This window comes from Anopheles nili, chromosome 3 (assembly GCF_943737925.1).
Source record: "Anopheles nili chromosome 3, idAnoNiliSN_F5_01, whole genome shotgun sequence".
Taxonomy (NCBI): Eukaryota; Metazoa; Arthropoda; class Insecta; order Diptera; family Culicidae; genus Anopheles; species Anopheles nili.
The window spans coordinates 29,984,750-30,003,942 of record NC_071292.1 but is presented as its reverse complement, the minus strand read 5'-3'; the positions used below and the strand labels follow the sequence as shown (position 1 = coordinate 30,003,942).

The 19,193-nt window shown below is 46.9% G+C and overlaps 4 protein-coding genes across 4 annotated transcripts; 3 read left to right on the top strand and 1 right to left on the bottom strand.

Annotated features, from left to right (window-relative positions):
- The first annotated feature begins 10,509 nt into the window (after nucleotides 1-10,509).
- On the top strand, nucleotides 10,510-13,894 carry LOC128722657 (trifunctional enzyme subunit alpha, mitochondrial). The gene is made up of 5 exons (XM_053816333.1): nucleotides 10,510-10,602; nucleotides 11,127-11,977; nucleotides 12,048-12,227; nucleotides 12,298-12,887; nucleotides 12,962-13,894. Exons 1-5 carry the CDS (start codon nucleotides 10,530-10,532, stop codon nucleotides 13,581-13,583), a joined length of 2,316 nt encoding a protein of 771 aa, XP_053672308.1. The 5' UTR covers nucleotides 10,510-10,529; the 3' UTR covers nucleotides 13,584-13,894.
- A 425-nt stretch (nucleotides 13,895-14,319) lies between these two features.
- LOC128727819 (uncharacterized) lies at nucleotides 14,320-15,273 on the top strand. Its single transcript, XM_053821762.1, has one exon. It carries the CDS (start codon nucleotides 14,320-14,322, stop codon nucleotides 15,271-15,273), a length of 954 nt encoding a protein of 317 aa, XP_053677737.1.
- On the bottom strand, nucleotides 15,270-17,710 carry LOC128727817 (isocitrate dehydrogenase [NAD] subunit beta, mitochondrial). Its single transcript, XM_053821761.1, has 5 exons — nucleotides 17,595-17,710; nucleotides 17,389-17,433; nucleotides 16,728-17,315; nucleotides 16,452-16,661; nucleotides 15,270-16,303 (listed from the first exon to the last, which is right to left on the bottom strand). The coding sequence occupies exons 1-5, from the start codon at nucleotides 17,634-17,636 to the stop codon at nucleotides 16,073-16,075; spliced, it is 1,116 nt and encodes a 371-aa protein (XP_053677736.1). The 5' UTR covers nucleotides 17,637-17,710; the 3' UTR covers nucleotides 15,270-16,072.
- Nucleotides 17,711-18,297: 587 nt separating this feature from the next.
- LOC128726569 (uncharacterized) lies at nucleotides 18,298-19,137 on the top strand. The gene is made up of 3 exons (XM_053820383.1): nucleotides 18,298-18,418; nucleotides 18,491-18,710; nucleotides 18,790-19,137. Exons 1-3 carry the CDS (start codon nucleotides 18,339-18,341, stop codon nucleotides 19,129-19,131), a joined length of 642 nt encoding a protein of 213 aa, XP_053676358.1. The 5' UTR covers nucleotides 18,298-18,338; the 3' UTR covers nucleotides 19,132-19,137.
- Nucleotides 19,138-19,193: the final 56 nt, after the last annotated feature.

The window sequence follows — 19,193 nt, the reverse complement described above, 5'->3', positions numbered from 1 at the left end:
TTTAGTTAAGAAAATCTCGAGACAAAAAAATCCAATAAATAGTACACACTATCAAATATGCACAAACCAGTGAGCCTCATAACGTATTGTAAACAATTCGTACTGTATTAATAATCAACTCAAACCACCATATGCAGGGGCAAAACTCTAAGCATACACGTTCGCTCCTAATTACCAATAAACCAATGAAGGAAACGGACCCAGGGCTAGGTTCCTTGCAGTTGCCACCTCGGCAATGTGTACAACAAAATGCATCTCCCTGCCGGAGTAGCGCATTCTTTTCCTTTGTCCTCGAGAAATGTCCGCCCTTCGCCCAACACACGGGTGAGAAATATTCGTTCGTTCCTCGGGAGCCGGATGAGGAAGCTATCGATTTCATGCGCCCGCCGGGCCGAAAACATTCAATTATTCCCAGTTTCGGGCACCAACGAGCCCCGAATTTCGCACACCACACGTATAATTCCATCCGACCGTGTAATGGCGCGCGCGATACAATCGCAATCGCAATAAAATTCCGAGAGCCCTCTCGACGCAACGGCCACTATCCCAAGAAAAAAGGCGCCCACCGACCGTACTCCGTTTCCTTGGTGACGGAAACCCTCCCAGGCCTACTCTGGTTGAATCCTTGCGCGCCCTGCACGAGTAACGCCTTTGGTTGCTTTGAAGAAAGCGCTCGAGACCTCCTCGAGAAAACTTCACAAATTCGCTACTGTGTCGCGAGTTTGGGCCTACCAGAGGCGGGTGACTTTCAAGAGGGCATTGTTCTCTCCCTCCCAGGGTCCTTGCGGTGGCCACGTCGACGTTTGGTTAGCGAATGCGACACTCGGCTAGACCGGATTATGCACGCACTCGTGCATGCGGTGAATGTGACGCGTGAAACGGATAGTTTTCCGAATGGCACCGAATATCCCGGATGGGCTTTTGGCTCAAGGTCTTCCCGTAGAAGGCTCCCGTCGGCTGGCAGACCGGAAAACTCGGGGAAGATTTTATTGCAGATAATAATTTGTATGACGCGAGTGCACTAAGGCTACGCTGCGTTTCCTATTGTTGCGTTTCGAGCGAGGCGCGTTTACGTCACCGGCATCATAAATCGGTTGCTGGTGGGTCTATGGTCACCATGGTAACGTCACGTGGAAAATCATCGTGTTTGCGTTCATTGCGAATGAGCGAACGAAAGAAAGAGTTCCGTTTCTGTGATCATATCTTCACGTCCACGATGACGGAATGTGTGTTTGCGGTGCGTAAAAAAAACGCAAACGCAGCAACACCTGGAACATTGACATGAGTCTGGTGATTTTTTTTTTGTATGTAACGAGCTGCCGAATCGGATGCTAGATAGTAGCGATTGTAAATCTTACGCTTTTTTACACAAAGGTACCGATTAAAGCGTATTGTGAATGTTTTATTGCTTTATGGTAGGCTAGCTTTTCATTCACAATCCTGCCGGAGCATCCTGTCTGGCATTTTGTTCAGTTATTTAAATATTTTTTATGAGTTTCTCACAGTGATTCGTAATACGGATAGATTCCACAAGCAAGGATCTTCAATACTGTATTGAAGCTGCACAGTCTATACACACATGCCTGGTTCAAAAAATAAATGCAAATTCGAGGCGTCGTCATATATTTATTCGAAAATTTTAAAACAAACATATTCTTTATGAAAAAAGTGTTTTTGAAAGGAATTGCAGTATTCACTTAAAATATGAAACCGATTTTCAGACACCAATTTAGACGATATTAAATGTAATACAACAGGTTTGAACTTATATCCTGACGGATCGCTGTTCTTTGAATGAAATCTTCTGTAAAACACTATGGAGCTAACGAAGTATCGTTAAGGTGTTTTGAATTTCATTTGGTCCTGTTACGTATTGCCAAGATCGTGTAGATTCTTTTACAAAATAAAAGTGTTCTATTTATCTTTATTGTGTTTTATTTCTTGTATTTGCTGCTTTGAAGACTATTGATTGTATTTGTTTCATGATTTGAAGATCATTTTGAGGACTAAAAACTTATAAGCTGAGCGTTTTATTTTTCTAGAAGTTTTGAAACGGTACATGCTCTGTATTACTTCAAGTTCACTCCAAATAGTTCAATGATCTCATCCAAACACGACCGCCTCTTCTACAGCTGCTTCCTAAATCCACACCAAGCAAATGCAACCAAATCCACCAGAGAAATCAGCCCACAACCACCGATTCTGCACGCTATATTAACTTCTCGTCAAGTCCTTCGACCATTCCAACGTCCCGTGTCAAGAACTCCACGTGACTATCCCTCGTAACGGCTGCTGCAAACTGCATCCAACTGCCCACCGGGTGTGAATCGTCGCCCTCCGATCCGTGTGGTCCATGAAAGCATAGAATTCCACTGTCGCGCGCCTCAAACGACTCCTTTCAAGTGCTTGTTTTGAACCGTTTAAGAGGCACACGCCATACCACGTACCCGGGACCGTTGCTTGACAAGCGATAATCCCACAAAACGTGTCCGCCGGCGAATCCTAACACCTATCCCGAGAACCGTGGACCACCATCCTGGAGTGAGGTCCTGATCGTACTGCACGCCAAAAGTGTTCAATTAGAAATCATTGTCCTGTCACCGGACGTTTGATGGATGAGCTTGATGTTCCCTGTGCCCTGTGCCCAAAACGAGCTGCCAAAAACGGAAAGGTTCGTCCTTGATCGAGAGTGGCTTATTAGCCGCGGTTCTTCCGGTACCACACGAGGCACCTATTGTGAACGGGAAGGCTCGGTTTTGTAAGTGTGCCCGGGTTTTCCGGCCATCATGCCGGTACGATGTCACTCGCCTAGCGAGAGGAAAAACAAATCCCAGACGTCAAATGCCAAGTGCCAATCGATCGCACCATCGAGAACCATCGTGACCTCCGTGATCGAATTCCTTGGCAAGCTGGCCGGTTGAATGAACCACCGTAGAACGGCTGGACGTCACGGACGAACCTGGTCGCTGTTACAATGACACACATTCCAGGCCTATGATCATCGTCCTCTGTGGCCTCCCGTGTCAACGCGAATGGAACACGCAACGCGCGAGAACCGGGCTACAGTGTGGTGCAAAAAAAAGGCCGCCGCCTCCAGAAACTGCTCTGCCAGCGACGAACGCCTTAACGAGGCGTCTCGCAAAAAAAAAACAGGAGAAAAACAATTGGGAAAAATAATCATCGCTCCGTGCGGTGTGCGAGGGCAGCGTAATAACTTCATTTCGTACCGGGTCTCGGGGAGTAATTTGCGTTGATTGCCGAGACCAGACGCTTTGGAGACCGATGACCGGGGTTGAAGTAAAAGCGACGTTTAACCGGCCAATCGGAGGCACACAGATCGGAGGCACACAAACAAAAAAAAAAGTGCCCCAAGCCCACCGGGAAAAGGGAAAGCTTATGTTGCTCGCATTTAAATCACCCCAGCCGATATGTGAAGCGGGATGGTTTTGTAGGTTTTGCATAAGGTGAGGCCTGGACCTTGCTCGAGGCTGCTGAAAAGGAGCAGAAAATGGTCGCTAATCAGTGTCGGTTGCAGGTCACGGTTGCGAGGAATTTCGAGGTTTCGGCTTGAGTGACCGAAACTGTTGATAATGAGGAAGGTTTTATCGCAAAGTTGATTGATTTGTTCGCATTGTTAAAATAAAACCGGTGATGTTTTTAGTTCATCAAACTGGATTGTATGCCTTCTCAATTTACCTATCAAAAACGGTCATGGGACTAGAATTGATGTATTGAAAGTATCTTAAAGATCTTGAAAACAATGTTTTGTTTCCTTTTTCATGAGGAACATTTAAAAGAACTGTAACACCTTATGCAAACATATAATTTCTGGAAAGTGGCATTCAACAACTCCTTGTCTTTGCAAATGCTCCCATTCCGTTCAACAAACCTCCATTGGAGCAAATCGCGACAAAAAAACCTTCCCCAAGACCAGTAATCGTGAAAATTGAGTGTTTGTTTTTGCGCCGTTTGCAACGCCACAATCGCGCCGGCCGATTTATCCAGTTTGCTCCTGCCTGAGCATACATCCTCCTGCGGCGAAGGATACCGCGCCCGGGAACGTGAAAAACACGCAATATGCTCTCGCGAGGGCTTTCGAAACACGAATCGACAAAAAGAAACGGCACGCTGGCGAGTATTGCTGAGGTTTAAATCATTTTTTTTTCCTCATCCTTCTTTCGGAGGATGCTACCCAACCGTGGCATGGCCGGGTAGGGTTGCCAGTGTGTGTTGACAGGTTCCCGTCGGTGTTCGATAATTATCAATATCGTTAATGAAAGTGCACCGCCGAATGGTGTGCAATTATGGCCAATTTACGTCGGGGTTTTCGCGACGCCGTTCGCCGGTTCTCCGCGCTCCGTTTGGATGAATAAATCGCTGGCAAACGACGAACGTCGGTAGGGCTACCGGAGCCCTTAAGGGGGCCGATGGCGTTGTATAATCTGGTGCGTCTTTTATCGGGCCGTATTTACTTTGGCTAATTTAGGGAAATTATGATTGATTGGATTTTTTTAAGCGATCCGCCGATCGTAACGCGATCGAAGGGATGTTGGGTTGGCAGAAAAGTGCGCGCGGAAGAAAATGCCCCTCGAAAAGGTCGGTGATAAACACCACGCCAAATGGGTGTTTTTGTAGATTTCCAAATGTCCTTTTTTATTTGAAGCATGACAGCTGCTGAGTTATATTATTTCGAAAGAATTTTGAAGGCACAAACATTCCCATCCCGCAGGTTTATCGTTCAACCTAATCCGAAATGGGCATGCAATTTTCCGAAGCGGGAGTGAGTGTTAACGAGCGCATGTTCAAAGGACTCATGTTTTCGGTCCGTTCCACGGGCAGCATTTTCGGAACCTTGGGAGTGTACGTACCGCAGGCATAGGCGCTTTCTTCCATCTGCATCGTTCTCGTTATTGCCAAAAATCGTTCCCTTGATCGTTCGATAATGTCGTCCAATCGATCGGACGGCATCGATGCAACGAGGTGATAAAAAGGGTGCAGGAATTTGGTAGCAGTTTTTTTCGGAAAATTATTTACCTACCGATTAGCTGTTTTCGCTCACTTAACTATAAATGACTTAATCAATCGAGCGTAATGCAGTACAAGAATGGTGAAAATGAACGATGCATCTCGAGTAAAGTAGAACGCAGATTTTAAAGTATTGCCAAAGGCACATTCCGAGCCGCTTTATATTATTTTGCCGTTCAATAAAAAAGGTGTTTTTTTTATATAATTCAATACCCTCAAACTCACATACAGTACCAGCATCTGCGAGCGTGTCAATCGTAAGGGAATCCCGTATTTATTGTAAGTCGCGTCGCGTCAGACCCGTTCATCAATCAATCCTGGATGGTGTTCTTAAGCATGAAGGAAAAAAAAGCACTTTATGACTTTATACAAACTTACGACATTAAGCTGCCAAGCAGCCCCATAACCCTTTGCTCAGATCTCCCACCGGGATAGCGTTATCTTCCGTAAATCACGCGCAGCACGATCACTAGCAAACCGGCACCGGAACAATGGTACCGTTTGAGCAGCAAAAGCAAAGGCACCCATCCTGCATCCTGGCCGGAAAGTGTAGCTCCTTGGTGCAGCGGAAAAGCACCAAAAACGCGCACAAACGCAACACCCTTCATTGAAGGGCAGCTCCTTCTTGCTTTTTTACGGGTTCCCTTTTTGGTGTGAGAACTGTAAAAAGTCCTGCGCTCGGTGCGTCCGCTATTACGGCTGGTTCGTTCGCTGATTGCGGATTGAAATCAATCAAGATAAGACGCTATAAAAGTCGCTACCGTGTAATTTCCGTGCGTGCATATCACATTTTACAGCACCCATCTTTCGGTGGCCGCGCCCTTAAGGAACCGATTTGGCACGGTTGGAAACCGACGGTGAACGTTTGCGGACGGCAACGATCTCGAAGGAGATCGAAGGGCTACAGTGTGGAACAAATTTTAGCAAAAGGGGTTTTCATTGTCTCAATTTGTTATAAGAAAATATTGAGCATGAGCACACGTAAAAAAACACGTTCATAAAGAGCCTCTCAACACACGCGGATTGATTCGAGATTCGGAAAATTCCCCTCGAAAAACATCCGGCAACCACTGTGCACGGAACGGACGAAAAGGGCCACTAGAAAAACTCCCCGCTTAAACGTGGCAAATGAACCCATCATTATCCTTTTCTTCGTCTGCCTTTGTCCTTCGCGCCTTTCGAGTGCTTCGGAAGCATTCAGGATCAGGTTCCGGAGGTGCGTCCGCAAGGGCCACAGAAGACCGCTACCACCACCCGGTCGGTCGGTCGATCGGTCCCGTCAAGGGACGATTCTTGTTCCCGTTCTTTTCGCACGTCATTTTCCACCACCGAAGGGTGGAAAACGTCAGCGATCGCGGGGACGGCTAGCGACAATGTGTTGTTGTGATTATTCGCAGGCGATTTGTTGCGAGCACTTTTTCACGGCACGGCCAAGGTGCATTTTCCCGGAGCGCGGGGACAAAATCGCACCCTCTCACCGGGCCTGTCCCCGACGTGCTCGTGCTCCGACCGGAAGGGTTGGGCTCGCGTTTGACGAGGTGTTAATTCGATCAACCCCTGCTGGGCGTGAAAACGGCCGGTTCGGATGGCCGGGAAATCGACGGGGGAAATAGGAGAGTGACACGAAAGGATAGCGAAACGGAATCGGATGTGGTGTTTGCGATTTTTGTTTTCTATTGCACCCGGAAAGGACATGCCGTGATTCGACAGCCGTTAAATGGATATTTCCTGCATGTTAGTGAGTGTTGATCGCTACCGGAAGCTGTCCGATAATCCTGTTAGATGACGATTTTCCAGTGTTGTCTTCTCCCAAAGAGCGTTGGAATTAATCCTTCCCGGGTGCTCGGTGCCAGTGGGTTTGGGAAAATGGTTTATTTTAAAATTCGCCACAAAGCATCGGCTTAAAGCAAACTGCTGGGAAAGAGATTCGATGAGATAAAGGATTTAATCGGCACGTGGACGCGTGAAGTGGAATGATTGATCGGAATTGTAAAAAAAAGTACTGTTTTTTTCCCACAAACAAACCCAAAGGAACGAACCGGACGAAGGTTTTAAACAAAAAATGGCACTAGTAAGGTGCGCACGTGGACGTGGACCTTCGTTAAACGGCTTAGCGATGGTGATGAATGATAACAAGTGACGGATTTCAAATAACGAGCACATGATGGCTCTATTGCTGGAAGAATTCTGATTGTGTGATAGTTGAAGTTGACAGAGCTTTGAGGCAGTTCTATTTTAAGGATATCTTTATCAGATGTTCATGACACGTGTGAATGTTTAAAAAAAACTTGATAAAAAGTTTACAAATCAATTGGCTTATAACGAATAAATTGTATATTTGAAACAGATAATCGACGAAGCCTACTATGATTCGAAATGAAGAAATGTAGTAAGAACTTAAGAAAAGTAGTAGCAATAGAGCAACAATGCCAAAATGAAACCATTTTTAAAAAGTAAATTATACTTTTTGTTTTGATCCCAGCAAAGAGCATTGCGCTTCAATTATTATTATTCAATCTTATATAATTCAATTCTTTCATACATCTTTTTCTTCGGAAATAAGCCGGAAAAGCAGTAAGAAAAAAGGATAAACATAGCCCTAATCGAAAATCCACAAAAATCAGTAAATCCAGCATAAAAAGAACCGAGTCCCTTCTTTTACAAATCATTCAGCTACGAATGCAATATCAATGAATTCAGCACAGCAAACTCTTCCTATGCTCGTTCTTTACGCCTCACATTAATCATTGAAACTATTCGAGCCCTCGTGAAGCCACCCAATTTTCGTCTTTACAAACGAACGCCACAAAACACCTCTGTTTGATGTAATCGTCAAGAATGTTGCAAAACATGTTCACCGAGCGGCGTTTTTTTTTCTTTCATCCCAATCCCAACTCCAAAAACGGAAGCAAAAACCCAATCTTCCCATCTCTCAATCACCGCAACTCGTTGGGTAGCCCGGGACGGAAGACAACGGTACCTCACCGCAAGATGTAATGCAATTATCCTTCCATTTACCGGTGCTTAAACAGTCAGGATGTTCGCCGTTCGCCCTTTGTTCGAAGTGCAGCGCAGCTGAACATCGATGCATCGATTTCGAGTGTCTGCCTCGGCGAGATTCCGGACCGCTTTTCCCACTCCGCTTTTCCAATCAACCGGCCTCGCCCGCTTTCCCGGAAAGGGTCCTTGCGGCCAGGATCTCTTGACGCCACCACAACGGGGCGACGCGCACACGCACATACGAAAAAAAGGTACAAATGATAGCAAACAAACGGTGGCATCCGTGTGTAAGCGGACACTCCCTTCTCGGTTCACTCCTTCCGGGCACACGGGCACATGGGAACATCAAACGGTGTGGCAGGACAACGGCAGGATCCTCGTGACAGTGGCGTTGTAATACCAAACACCGCTGGGAGAGAGAGAGAGAGAGAGAGAGAGAGAGAGGGAAAATCGGAAAAGTGCAATGAAAGCGAGATGAAACGAGTCCCTGCGACTGCCGTCTATTGTCTTTATGGCTACCGATCGTTCGCTTTTGGTGGCGTGAGCTGTTTGCGTACCTTTCAGTTACACACGTATCGGATGCCACCGTTTGCGTGACACGTACTTCCTTACGCGAGTCCTACGCACGATGGGTGAGGGCATTTAACGTGCCGCCGATAATCTATTAGATCAATATTAATTCAGATATAATGAAACCGGATACCGGGCGGATGTTTCGGGCGGAAGCGAAACCGGGCGCCCCTTCGGAGTCCACCCCCAAGCCAGTAGGGATGAGCCACGAGTCCTGGTCCTCGATTACTTTCGCTTGTACGCGGGACCGCGGGAACTCCCGGAACATCGGTTGATTAGGTGTCGTGTTTCGCTCCGGTGCCTTAGGTTCACTCCGTTTGTCCCGGTTCACGAGACGTGTGCCACCTCCATAAAGTTCGCGCAACGGTCGGTCGGGGGCGGTGCGCGATAGAATGGAAAACAAAACAAAATAAAAAACAACGCCCGGGAAAATACGCCTGCACCGAGAATTGGCCGCTGTTTGTACAGCTTGCCGGCGGGCGCTTCGATTTGAATTTGTTGCGCAAATATTTGTATTTACTTTGCGCCACTTTCGGGCCGGGATCCGTGTAATCCGGTTGGGTGGAAGATTTGTCGTGGGTACGCGTGGGTGGCAATAAGGGGCAGATACAGAGACGAACATCAAGATAGCGGGAGTGAGAAACCTTAACCTTTTGATCTAATTACGGATTAATTGTCTCGGCGTTATGCGGTGAAAGGAGCGGATTTTCTTCGCCATGGAACGTGAAGAAAACCACTGACAATTACTTTGTGGAATGCAGTGAAGTGCGACAAATTTGAGCAGCCTACAGCATTCGGTAATTGCCCAGCACTAATTATGTGAACTTTGGACATGTAAACCATGTGAGTTTTTAAATGATGTAACGTTCGAATCAACAATATGTTAAGTACTAAGATTATGCTTATAATTGGCCTTTTTTCTGGATGCGGAAAAGCAAATCAATTATTTCATATTTGTAACATTTTAAAATGGACTGTGATTGTCATTAAATCAAATCTGAATTTGAATCAACAAGTGCATTCGTTAAGTTAATCGTCAAGCTAAACATAACATGAAGTATATTTAAAAAAAATAGAGGAATATCCTTTAAAAAAATCCTTAATCCTTAATCCTGCAAAAGTGTACCTTCTCAAAAGGACCTAAATTTAAAAAAAAGTCAAACTTAAGCAAAGTATTGTTTGTAAGCAATAGAAAAAAATTTGTTCTATTCAAAATTTTACTTCAAAGAAGGATATTTTCCATACATGAATAAGAGTTCAAATAGAACTTCTTTTTTACTAAATTTGCTTAAAATTTAGGTACAGCTATTTAACACAGAAAATTGCCATAAACGGAAGAACCCCGTCTTTGGGGTTGTTTTTATTTACAAACAATAGCTGCCAGATGTCACTGCAATGCTTGCCAACGTCAACCGCACCTAGCACAGCTGGTATTAAGCACGGTCTACACACAACACGTGAGTTGTACGATATATTCGTTTGAACAAAGAGTTTTGCACGCATACGGATATAAATAAACATTGCCTATCTCATACCATATTCATTGAATTACTTTGAGATAGACAAAAATCATGCTAGCTTGCTAGAATAGTATGAATACCTTTTGGCGTGTGTTGTTTCAACTTAGCACCGCGTGTAAGCCGTGCCTAATGTAATGTTTCGTCACTCCTCCAACGTCAACCGGATCGGTCCGCATACGTTTCGTAAAGTATTTCGTAAAGTTAATTTCCGTTCGTTCCGTCGTCGCCGCGAGATATCGGAGCGTTAGTGTCTTAATTTTTATTTATGCTCCGTCTGTGCATAACCTTTTAGCAGCGTAAGTGTCCGCATGTCTAAGCGTTGCGCTGTGTGCCATTCCATAACGCGTTGTTCCTTATTTTCCGGTTTACGCAGGTTGATCGAGTGAGAGCACGGGAGAAAGCACAGATTTAAAGATGGCCAGCGTACGACTAATCGGTGCGGCTCTGCAGCGAAATGTGACCTTTGGACAGGCGCTACGGTTGAAGGGTAAGGATTACATACTGCCCTTCACGGGGTAACCGGCTATGGTCGGATTCGCGGCTCTATTTTATCGGCGGCACGAGAGCTTCACGCTAAGCGCGACGGATTGTCACAATGGACTTTGACCGTCCATCGGAACGTGTGCGAAACGTAACGGGTGGGGGAGGACTGTGGAGCGAAGTGGCATCCAACAACATGACTCGGTGCCTGCTGGTACCCCCCTGACGACACGCAAACACTATCGCGAACTGTAGACGGTAGATTTTTGATCAATGTGGTGGTTGTTACGTCTCCCGGTGCATCATTCCCAGCTCAGCTGATAAGTTTCCGCCTCGAGGTGGCTGACAAAAAGCGTTATGAAATCAGTAGAAATTCAAAATAATATGTCTATAGCTAGGATGTTCTACTGATACGGCTAGGCACAGAAGGCAGGAAGCCTGTAAAATGTTGCACATGTGGCGATTTTACTTCCTCCATCTATTTTACAGCGTTTGCAATAATGTTGCTAATTTCCACCACCCCCATTGCAGCGCTGCAGTCTCAGATGCATCCGCGTTACCTGGCCACAGCGGCCGCGACCGGCAAACACATGAAGACACGGATCGTGGACAACGTGATGGTGATCACATTGGACTCACCCGGCGTGAAGGTGAACTCCCTAAACGCTGAAGTACAGGCCGAGTTCGATGCCGTCCTGCGTGAGGTCGAAACCAACCCGGCGGTCAGCTCGGCGGTGCTAATGTCCGGTAAACCGGGCTGTTTCGTTGCCGGTGCCGATATCACCATGCTCGAGCAATGCAAAACCGTCGAAGCGGCTACGAAGGTGTCGCACGAGGGTCAGCTACAGTTTAGCAAGCTGGAAAAGTCCCGCAAACCCGTCGTGGCGGCCATCAACGGTGTTTGTCTCGGTGGTGGGCTCGAGTTGGCGCTTGCTTGTCACTACCGTGTGGCGTTGAAGGACAAGAAAACCGTCGTTGGTCTGCCGGAGGTGATGTTGGGATTGTTACCGGGTGCCGGTGGTACCCAACGGTTACCGAAGCTTACCTCCATCCCGACGGCACTGGATCTGGCTCTCACGGGAAAGTCGGTGAAGGCTGACAAAGCGAAGAAACTGGGCATCGTGGATTTGCTCGTGAATCCGCTCGGACCCGGACTGAAACCGGCCGATCAGAATACGCTCGAGTACCTGGAGCAGGTTGCGATTCAGGTCGCGAAGGATCTTGCCTCGGAGAAGCTGAAGGTGAATCGTCAGAAGACGGGCATCGTGGCGAAGGTGACCGAGTTTGCGTTCGGCATCGAGTGGGTGAAGAACAAGGTGTTCGAAAAGGCACGCGAGCAGGTTATGAAGATGTCCGGTGGGTTGTATCCCGCACCCTTGAAGGTACGTTTGACTGATGCCACTACGATGCAGGGGTGAATTTACAAACGATCTTCTATCTTTGGGAGTTTAGATTCTGGATGTTGTGCGCGTCGGTGTGGATAAAGGTCAGGAGGCCGGGTATGAAGCCGAACGTAAGGGTTTTGGTGAGCTTTCTCAAACACCCCAATCGAAGGGACTGATCGGACTGTTCCGTGGTCAGACTGAGTGCAAAAAGAACCGCTTCGGCAAGCCAGCAAACCCCCCGAAAACGGTGAGTTTCGAGAGAAATGATTGATTGATGAAGCTAAGCGGTATCAATGGCACTGATTGTCTTTCGATAGGTTGCCGTTTTGGGAGCCGGTCTGATGGGTGCCGGTATCGTGCAGGTTAGCATCGATAAGGGCTATCAGGTTGTCATGAAGGACACCACTGAAGCCGGTTTGGGACGTGGAATTGGACAAATCCAGGCTGGACTTCAGGGAGCGATCAAACGCAAGCGGATTAGCGCGATCGAGCGTGATCAGATCCTGTCGAACCTCACCTCCACGCTTAGTTACGAACCGTTCCGGAAGGCCGACATCGTCATCGAGGCCGTGTTCGAGAACATCGACATCAAGCACCGAGTGATCAAGGAACTGGAGCAGGTCGTACCGAAGCACTGCATTATCGCCACGAATACGTCCGCCATCCCGATCTCGAAAATCGCTGCCGGCAGTTCTCGTCCGGAGAACGTGGTCGGCATGCACTATTTCTCCCCCGTTGACAAGATGCAACTGTTGGAGATCATTACGCACCCCGGCACGTCCAAGGAGACTGCAGCGGCCGCCGTTGAGGTGGGTTTGCGACAGGGCAAGGTCGTTATCACCGTTGGAGATGGACCCGGATTCTACACGACGCGCATCCTCTCGACAATGCTATCGGAAGCTATCAGGTAAGGCGAACGGTGAAGCTCACAGTCACAAAAACCCCACACAAATGACAATTGTTTCGTCTGTTTTCGAATAGACTGCTGCAAGAGGGTGTCGATCCGAAGGACCTTGATAAGATGACGAAATCGTTTGGCTTCCCCGTCGGTGCAGCCACGTTGGCGGATGAAGTCGGTATCGATGTCGGAGCGCACATTGCCGTGGATCTGGCGAAGGCGTTTGGTGATCGCTTCTCTGGCGGCAACCTTGGAGTGATGGAGGACCTCGTGAAGGCCGGTTTCATGGGACGCAAGTCCGGCAAGGGTGTGTTTGTGTACTCGGGCGGTCGTAGCAAGAACCGCGAGGTGAACCAGGATGCTTTGGCTATCTTGAAGCAGAAATATGCGCTGCAGTCACGCGGAGCCAACAGCGTGGAAGATATGCAGCTGCGTATGGTGTCGCGCTTTGTCAACGAAGCCGTCCTGTGTCTGGAGGAGAAAATCCTCGACAGCCCGCTCGAGGGTGACGTTGGTGCTGTGTTCGGTTTGGGCTTCCCTCCATTCACCGGTGGACCGTTCCGGTGGGTTGACCAGTACGGTGCTGAGAAGCTCGTTGGCAAGATGCGATCGTACGCCGACCTGTACGGAGCACCGTTCGTACCGGCTCAGACGCTGGTCGATATGGCCAAGGATTCGGGCAAGAAGTTCTACCCGAGCAAGTAAAGACAATCGCTCGAGCGTCGCTAGTAAATAAGCTTTATCGTGTATCATCGACCTTCGAACATCAAGAACACACCTCATTCGTGTAAGGGACCTCCTAGGCATTAAGTACGTAGGGAAGAAAACGCTATTTTTCTGTAAAACTCTAGTGTTCCAATTTTCTGGATCATGGACCGTGTTAATGGGCGTCTCCGAGCTTGGCGCAGATTATTACACCATCGGTCTCCTGTTTAGCATAAAACGATATTTTGTATGTCTTTTTTGTTTGGTTTGCTTTATGTTAACTATTGCATTTTTAAATAAATTTTATTATTTACCACAGATGAAAAAAAAACACGTGTGGATAAGCATATATGAAGCACATATGTGAAAGAACCATAGTTCTATCGATAGCATACAATCCCATACCACGTGATCTCTGAACTTTTTTTTAACGCTATAACTGAACTGAAATCTTAGTAAGATGATAAGCTCATACTTTTAAAGGCTTACTAGTACGGTTATACCTTTAACTTGTGTTAACTTGTGAGGCGTTAGCTCGTTACGGTTCGGCTTAACTAGGTCGTTGGTAACGATAGCAATTTGAATTACCTCGACTTCGTTTTTTTTGTACCATTACGTGATATTCATCATAGCAACCATTGTGTTAGGAACTTCCAATCATTTCTGTTCGCGGTGTAAACGACGGCATAAAAATCGTTCGCCTCACAAAAAAACGGGAGAATTTAGGCGTTAAAAAATGGTAACTTCTTGTTTGAAAGCAAATGCGACGCCTGAAGCAGCTGAAAAATCGTTTCTCTACACACCCTGCCACTGTCCGATCGGGGAGAAGCTTCGGCAGCAGCAGCAACACCAACATATCCGCTGTGAAAAGCCCCGCATGCCCACCGTACATAGGGCTTCCCGTAGAATTCGATACCTAGCGAAGCCTCGGAACGCTCGCGGTAGGTACGAACCCAGGGTCATCGCACGGCTCCCGAAACAAACGGAAGTGTGCCATTCGTACAAGGAACCGTACGCCTCGAAGCGCATACAGCAGCTCGCATTGCCCCACGTTCGCAAACTGGTTGCGGCCCAACAGGAGTACCGCCGGTTCATCGCACGTCGCCAACAAGACCAGCTCGAGAAGCGCATCAAGAAGAGTATTTTTACCGTCTACAGCCGTCTGGCCAACGTACAGCTGCCGGCAGTGGACAAGCTGAAGGGTATGTCACCCGAGGAATGGCAAAAGCACCAGGATTGGCTCGCACGAAACGCTCAATCCAAGCAGGCTCCATCACCCGTACAACAAAGACGCGACCGGAAACCGCTAGCGGAGTTAATCAACCGCATTGAGAGCCTCTCGGAACCACGGAATGCCCGGAAGAAGTACACCGGCCAGGAGAAACAAGGCCCGGCAGCTAAACCGGCCGCTATGAAGGCACTACCATCGGAGCACGTGACCAAGCTGGCGGAACCGCTCGAGCGTCGCCGCCGAGCCAAGGGAGTGGTTGTTGAGGACACTCATCTGCCGGAAAACGTGCTAAAAGCGGTTGCATCCAGCCGAGTTGCGGAGCTAGCTGTCGCGAAATCATACCGCAATGTAGCCAACGAGTACCGGGACAAACCCTTCACGGTCGAACCGAACGCCCTTAAAGCGAAGGCAAGCGATCGCATCCTGGAGCTGGCAAAACCAAAGAAAGTGAAAAAGTGAACGAAGGCAGCACGTTCCAGTTGAACAGAGAGCGCTTAGTGGCATATACTGTACCTTTAGATGGCACGCAGACAAAATTATTTATTGTGCGAAAGAGGATCAAAGGCATAGCTATACACATTTTCAGTAAGAATTGTTAAACGATGCTCGCTGTAATAGCCGCTACACTTTTGTGTGTTGTTGTATTTTTGTTTATTATTCGATGACTCGTCATTTACTAGAAACATACAACGGCAGCGCACAATCCGGTCTCAAATTGCTTTCTCTACTGGCGAGGGTTTTGTTTGAATTTCGTTAATGCTCTCGTCACTGCCGAGCGATTTTAGATGGCATCATACTCCGTTCTGATCGCCTCGATCGAGAACGTCTGCTTACTGCGCTTACTAGTAGATCGAACTGCTTCCTCTCTCCTTTGGTAAATTGAATAAATATGGTTGACCGTTGTTTTTAAAACATTTCCACTAAATAAACACTATGAGCACTATTTGCATTCATTTATGGGGGGGTAGGGGAGGCGTTTCCTCCGGGACGATAGCAGAAATAAATAAGATAGACTGGGAGTAGAAAGATACTGAAAAGAGCGAGGTGAAGAAAAAAAAATACTATCGTGTTTTTGCAGGACTAAATTGTTTAGATGGGATTGGTACGGGAGGCGGGATTTAAAGTATGTCAATTCGTCCTTCGTTCGGAATCCTAGCACTCAGTATCCAGCAAACACACCATTAGACTATGTCCGATTTTCTTCAGGTCCAGGGCACGATTTGGATAGTGGGAGTGGATGTTGGCGCTGTGTCACAGCTTATCGCAGATTGTGGATAACGGCCTGGGTAAACTCGTTAGTTGTGTTCTGACCACCGAGATCCTTGGTGCGAATCTTGCCAGCACGCAGCACGTTCTGTACGGCCTGGAAAATCATTTGGCTGTACGGCAGTAGATTCACGTGGCGTAACATCTTGGATGAGCACAGGAGCATCGCCGTCGGGTTGGCAATGTTCTTGCCCACACCTTCAGCAAACGTGTGTCGTGCACCCTAACGGAAGAAAACGAAGAATAGATTATACAGCAATTCAACAAGTGATTTTTTGCAAGCCAAATTTGCCAGCTTTAATAATATGTTTTATGAAATAATAAACCGGTACTATTGTTTGTAGTCGTATTCAAATGGATGATTCACTTACCGGCTCGAAGACGGCATGTTCAGCCGAATAAGATGCACCGGCTACAACACCGGCGCCACCGACCAATCCGGACGCGATGTTATCAATAATGTTACCGTACAGGTTGGGAGCGACCATCACATCGAACTGATTTGGATTGCTGACCAGCTGCATCGTAGTGTTGTCTACGATCATTTTCTCAAACTGGATCCTAGGGTACAGTTTTCCGATCTAAAAAAACATACGAAACATCTTTATAGCCATTTAACTCATGTGCAAAGCGTTTAAGTTTCGTACCGCTTCGCATTTCTTCAGGAAGAGACCGTCGCCCAGCTTCATGATGTTGGCCTTGTGGACGCAGGTGACCTTCTTGCGGTTGTGCTTGGTAGCATAGTCGAAGGCGAACTTGGCAATGCGAGCTGATTTTTGGCCAGTGATCACCTTCAGGCACTCAATCACGCCGGGCACGGCTTCATGTTCCAGGGCCGAATATTCACCCTCGGTCTGCTCGCGAATGACAACCGCATCGATGCCCGTGTGGCGAGTATTAACCCCCTCCAGGCTCACGACATGCACGACGTTCGCATACAGATCGAGCTCGTTACGCAGTTTCATGTTCAGCGTTTCTAGCTCGCCGGTGCGGCTGAAGTCGGGCGTTGCAAGGATACCCTTCAGGCACACCTTGTTCTTGTTGATCGACCGCACGACATCCTCGAGTGGGGCACTGAGCGTAGGGTTCACCTCCGAAAGGAAGAACGTTTCAAAGTCAACCGGCACATCGGCGGCCTTGAACACTTCCTGCACCGAGTACACCAGCTCCGGGCCGACACCATCTCCGGGAATTAGGGTGCAGGTGATGCGACCTTCCGATTTCGAACTGGACCGCTGTCGAGAGCGTTGCACACGCACGTTAAATTCATTGCATTCATGGCAGCAGATACATCCACACGATACTTACCGGGTTCTGGGCGACAGTCGTGGAGTGGATTCCTCGGCAAGAAGCCTGCAGGGAAAAGGTTAGAGATTTTTTAATCCATCACTCCCGTACATCTCGCGATTGTAGGTGGTGCTAACTTGGTCTCGAAAATTAGAACATCGCCTTACGGGTGTTACATAAACATTTACAAACACAAATTAAATGCCCTCGAATGGTTGGCCATTTACCTGCACCAGCGTTCTGGCCACATTACGGGCGATGAACGACATTCTGCAACCACGGCTCGCTAAACGCGTACGCTTTGTTGGGGCTAAGTTAGCCGCGAAGAAAATCAGCTGCGAAGGAAAACTACAGCCCAATTATATCCTCTACGGCAATGCAGAACGGATCAAAACGGTCGTCAGAAGATTATTGACAGCATGCGCGAAAACTCGCGACATCTTTTTAACGTCAACATGTGACACATGTCAATGTACTTAATTTGAAAAATGCGCGAATTTGAGAATAAGTAGAATTTTACAGTTTATTCATTTCGTTCTACAAATACACAATTATGAGTTGTCATTATGAGTTTAGAAAGGGGCACGAACAATTTAAAGCGGCAGAATAAGCTCTGAAAGATCACATGGTCCACCGAGGTTTAATGAAATTTAAAATTAGATCTTGGATACAAATTGAGCTCACGGGCTGGTAAATTGCTGCTCAGTAAATTCCAACAGATTCTAGTGACGTAAAGCGTTAAAAGCATAATCTTTTATTATGTTGATTTCATTGAAAATCATGCTGTGCAACACATGCTGTCAGCAGGAAAACGCAGTTAACCGATGATAGACAACGTCTTGTCAAAAACAGCACATTGTTATTGTTTACTTTTTGTCCCATGCGATCGTACGTACGAACCAATGGTTGATTTTAGTTAAAGTTGTTGTCTTGGTAATAAATGTTTTGATTTGTGCATATTCACCAACAAAATGGATGAAAAACTGTGGGATTTTGGTCAAAAATTACCATGTGAAAATAAATTTCAAGCTGTGCTAAAGGCAGGTCTTCTGTAAGTTAACTTTGCTTTAAAGACGGCTCGTATGAGCACGCATTGATGGTAATTCTCATGCTCATTTTGAAGGAACAAATCACTTAAAAAATATGGAGTTGATATCATGAAACACAATGCCATGTGCAAAAAGTGTCATATTTCATGGATGTACGGATACTTTTCGGTTAAAGTCATACCGGGCTGCAAAAGGGTCAAAAAACAAATAGAGAAAATGGAGAATCAAGCCGATCTTACCAAACAGCAGCTGTCGTTAGTAAAATATCTTAAAACTCGCGTGGGGCGTGTAGCGGTAAGATACGATGGAAACGAAAAATATTCAGTCGATTAAATTACAACGATTGGTTAAATTTTCAACGATTGGTTTTTAGAAATATACTTGCCATATTTGTTCCTACATAACACGAGTACCATTAGATGCAAGAGTAAAATGGCCAACGCGTGCCTCTCACGTTGAAGCCTTGAGTACAAGTACCCCGCAACAATCTAGTAACGAATGGTTAGAAGAGACACAAAAGAAACGAAACCGTCATCGCAAGACGACTGCAGGATTAAAATTGCCCCCAAAGACGCAACAAGCGAGCTCCATTTCCAAAATGCCGGAAAAGAAACCCGCTAAAAAGTTTTCAGCGAACGATTTTCGTCGAATCCAGCAACTTCTCGCATCTTCTGTATCTTCTAATCCTACCGTGAAGCCTAATCAAAAACGGTAACCGAAGCCAATGTATCGGACACATTGCTTGGCGCAGAGTTTGATTTAGAGCAATAAAAGGCT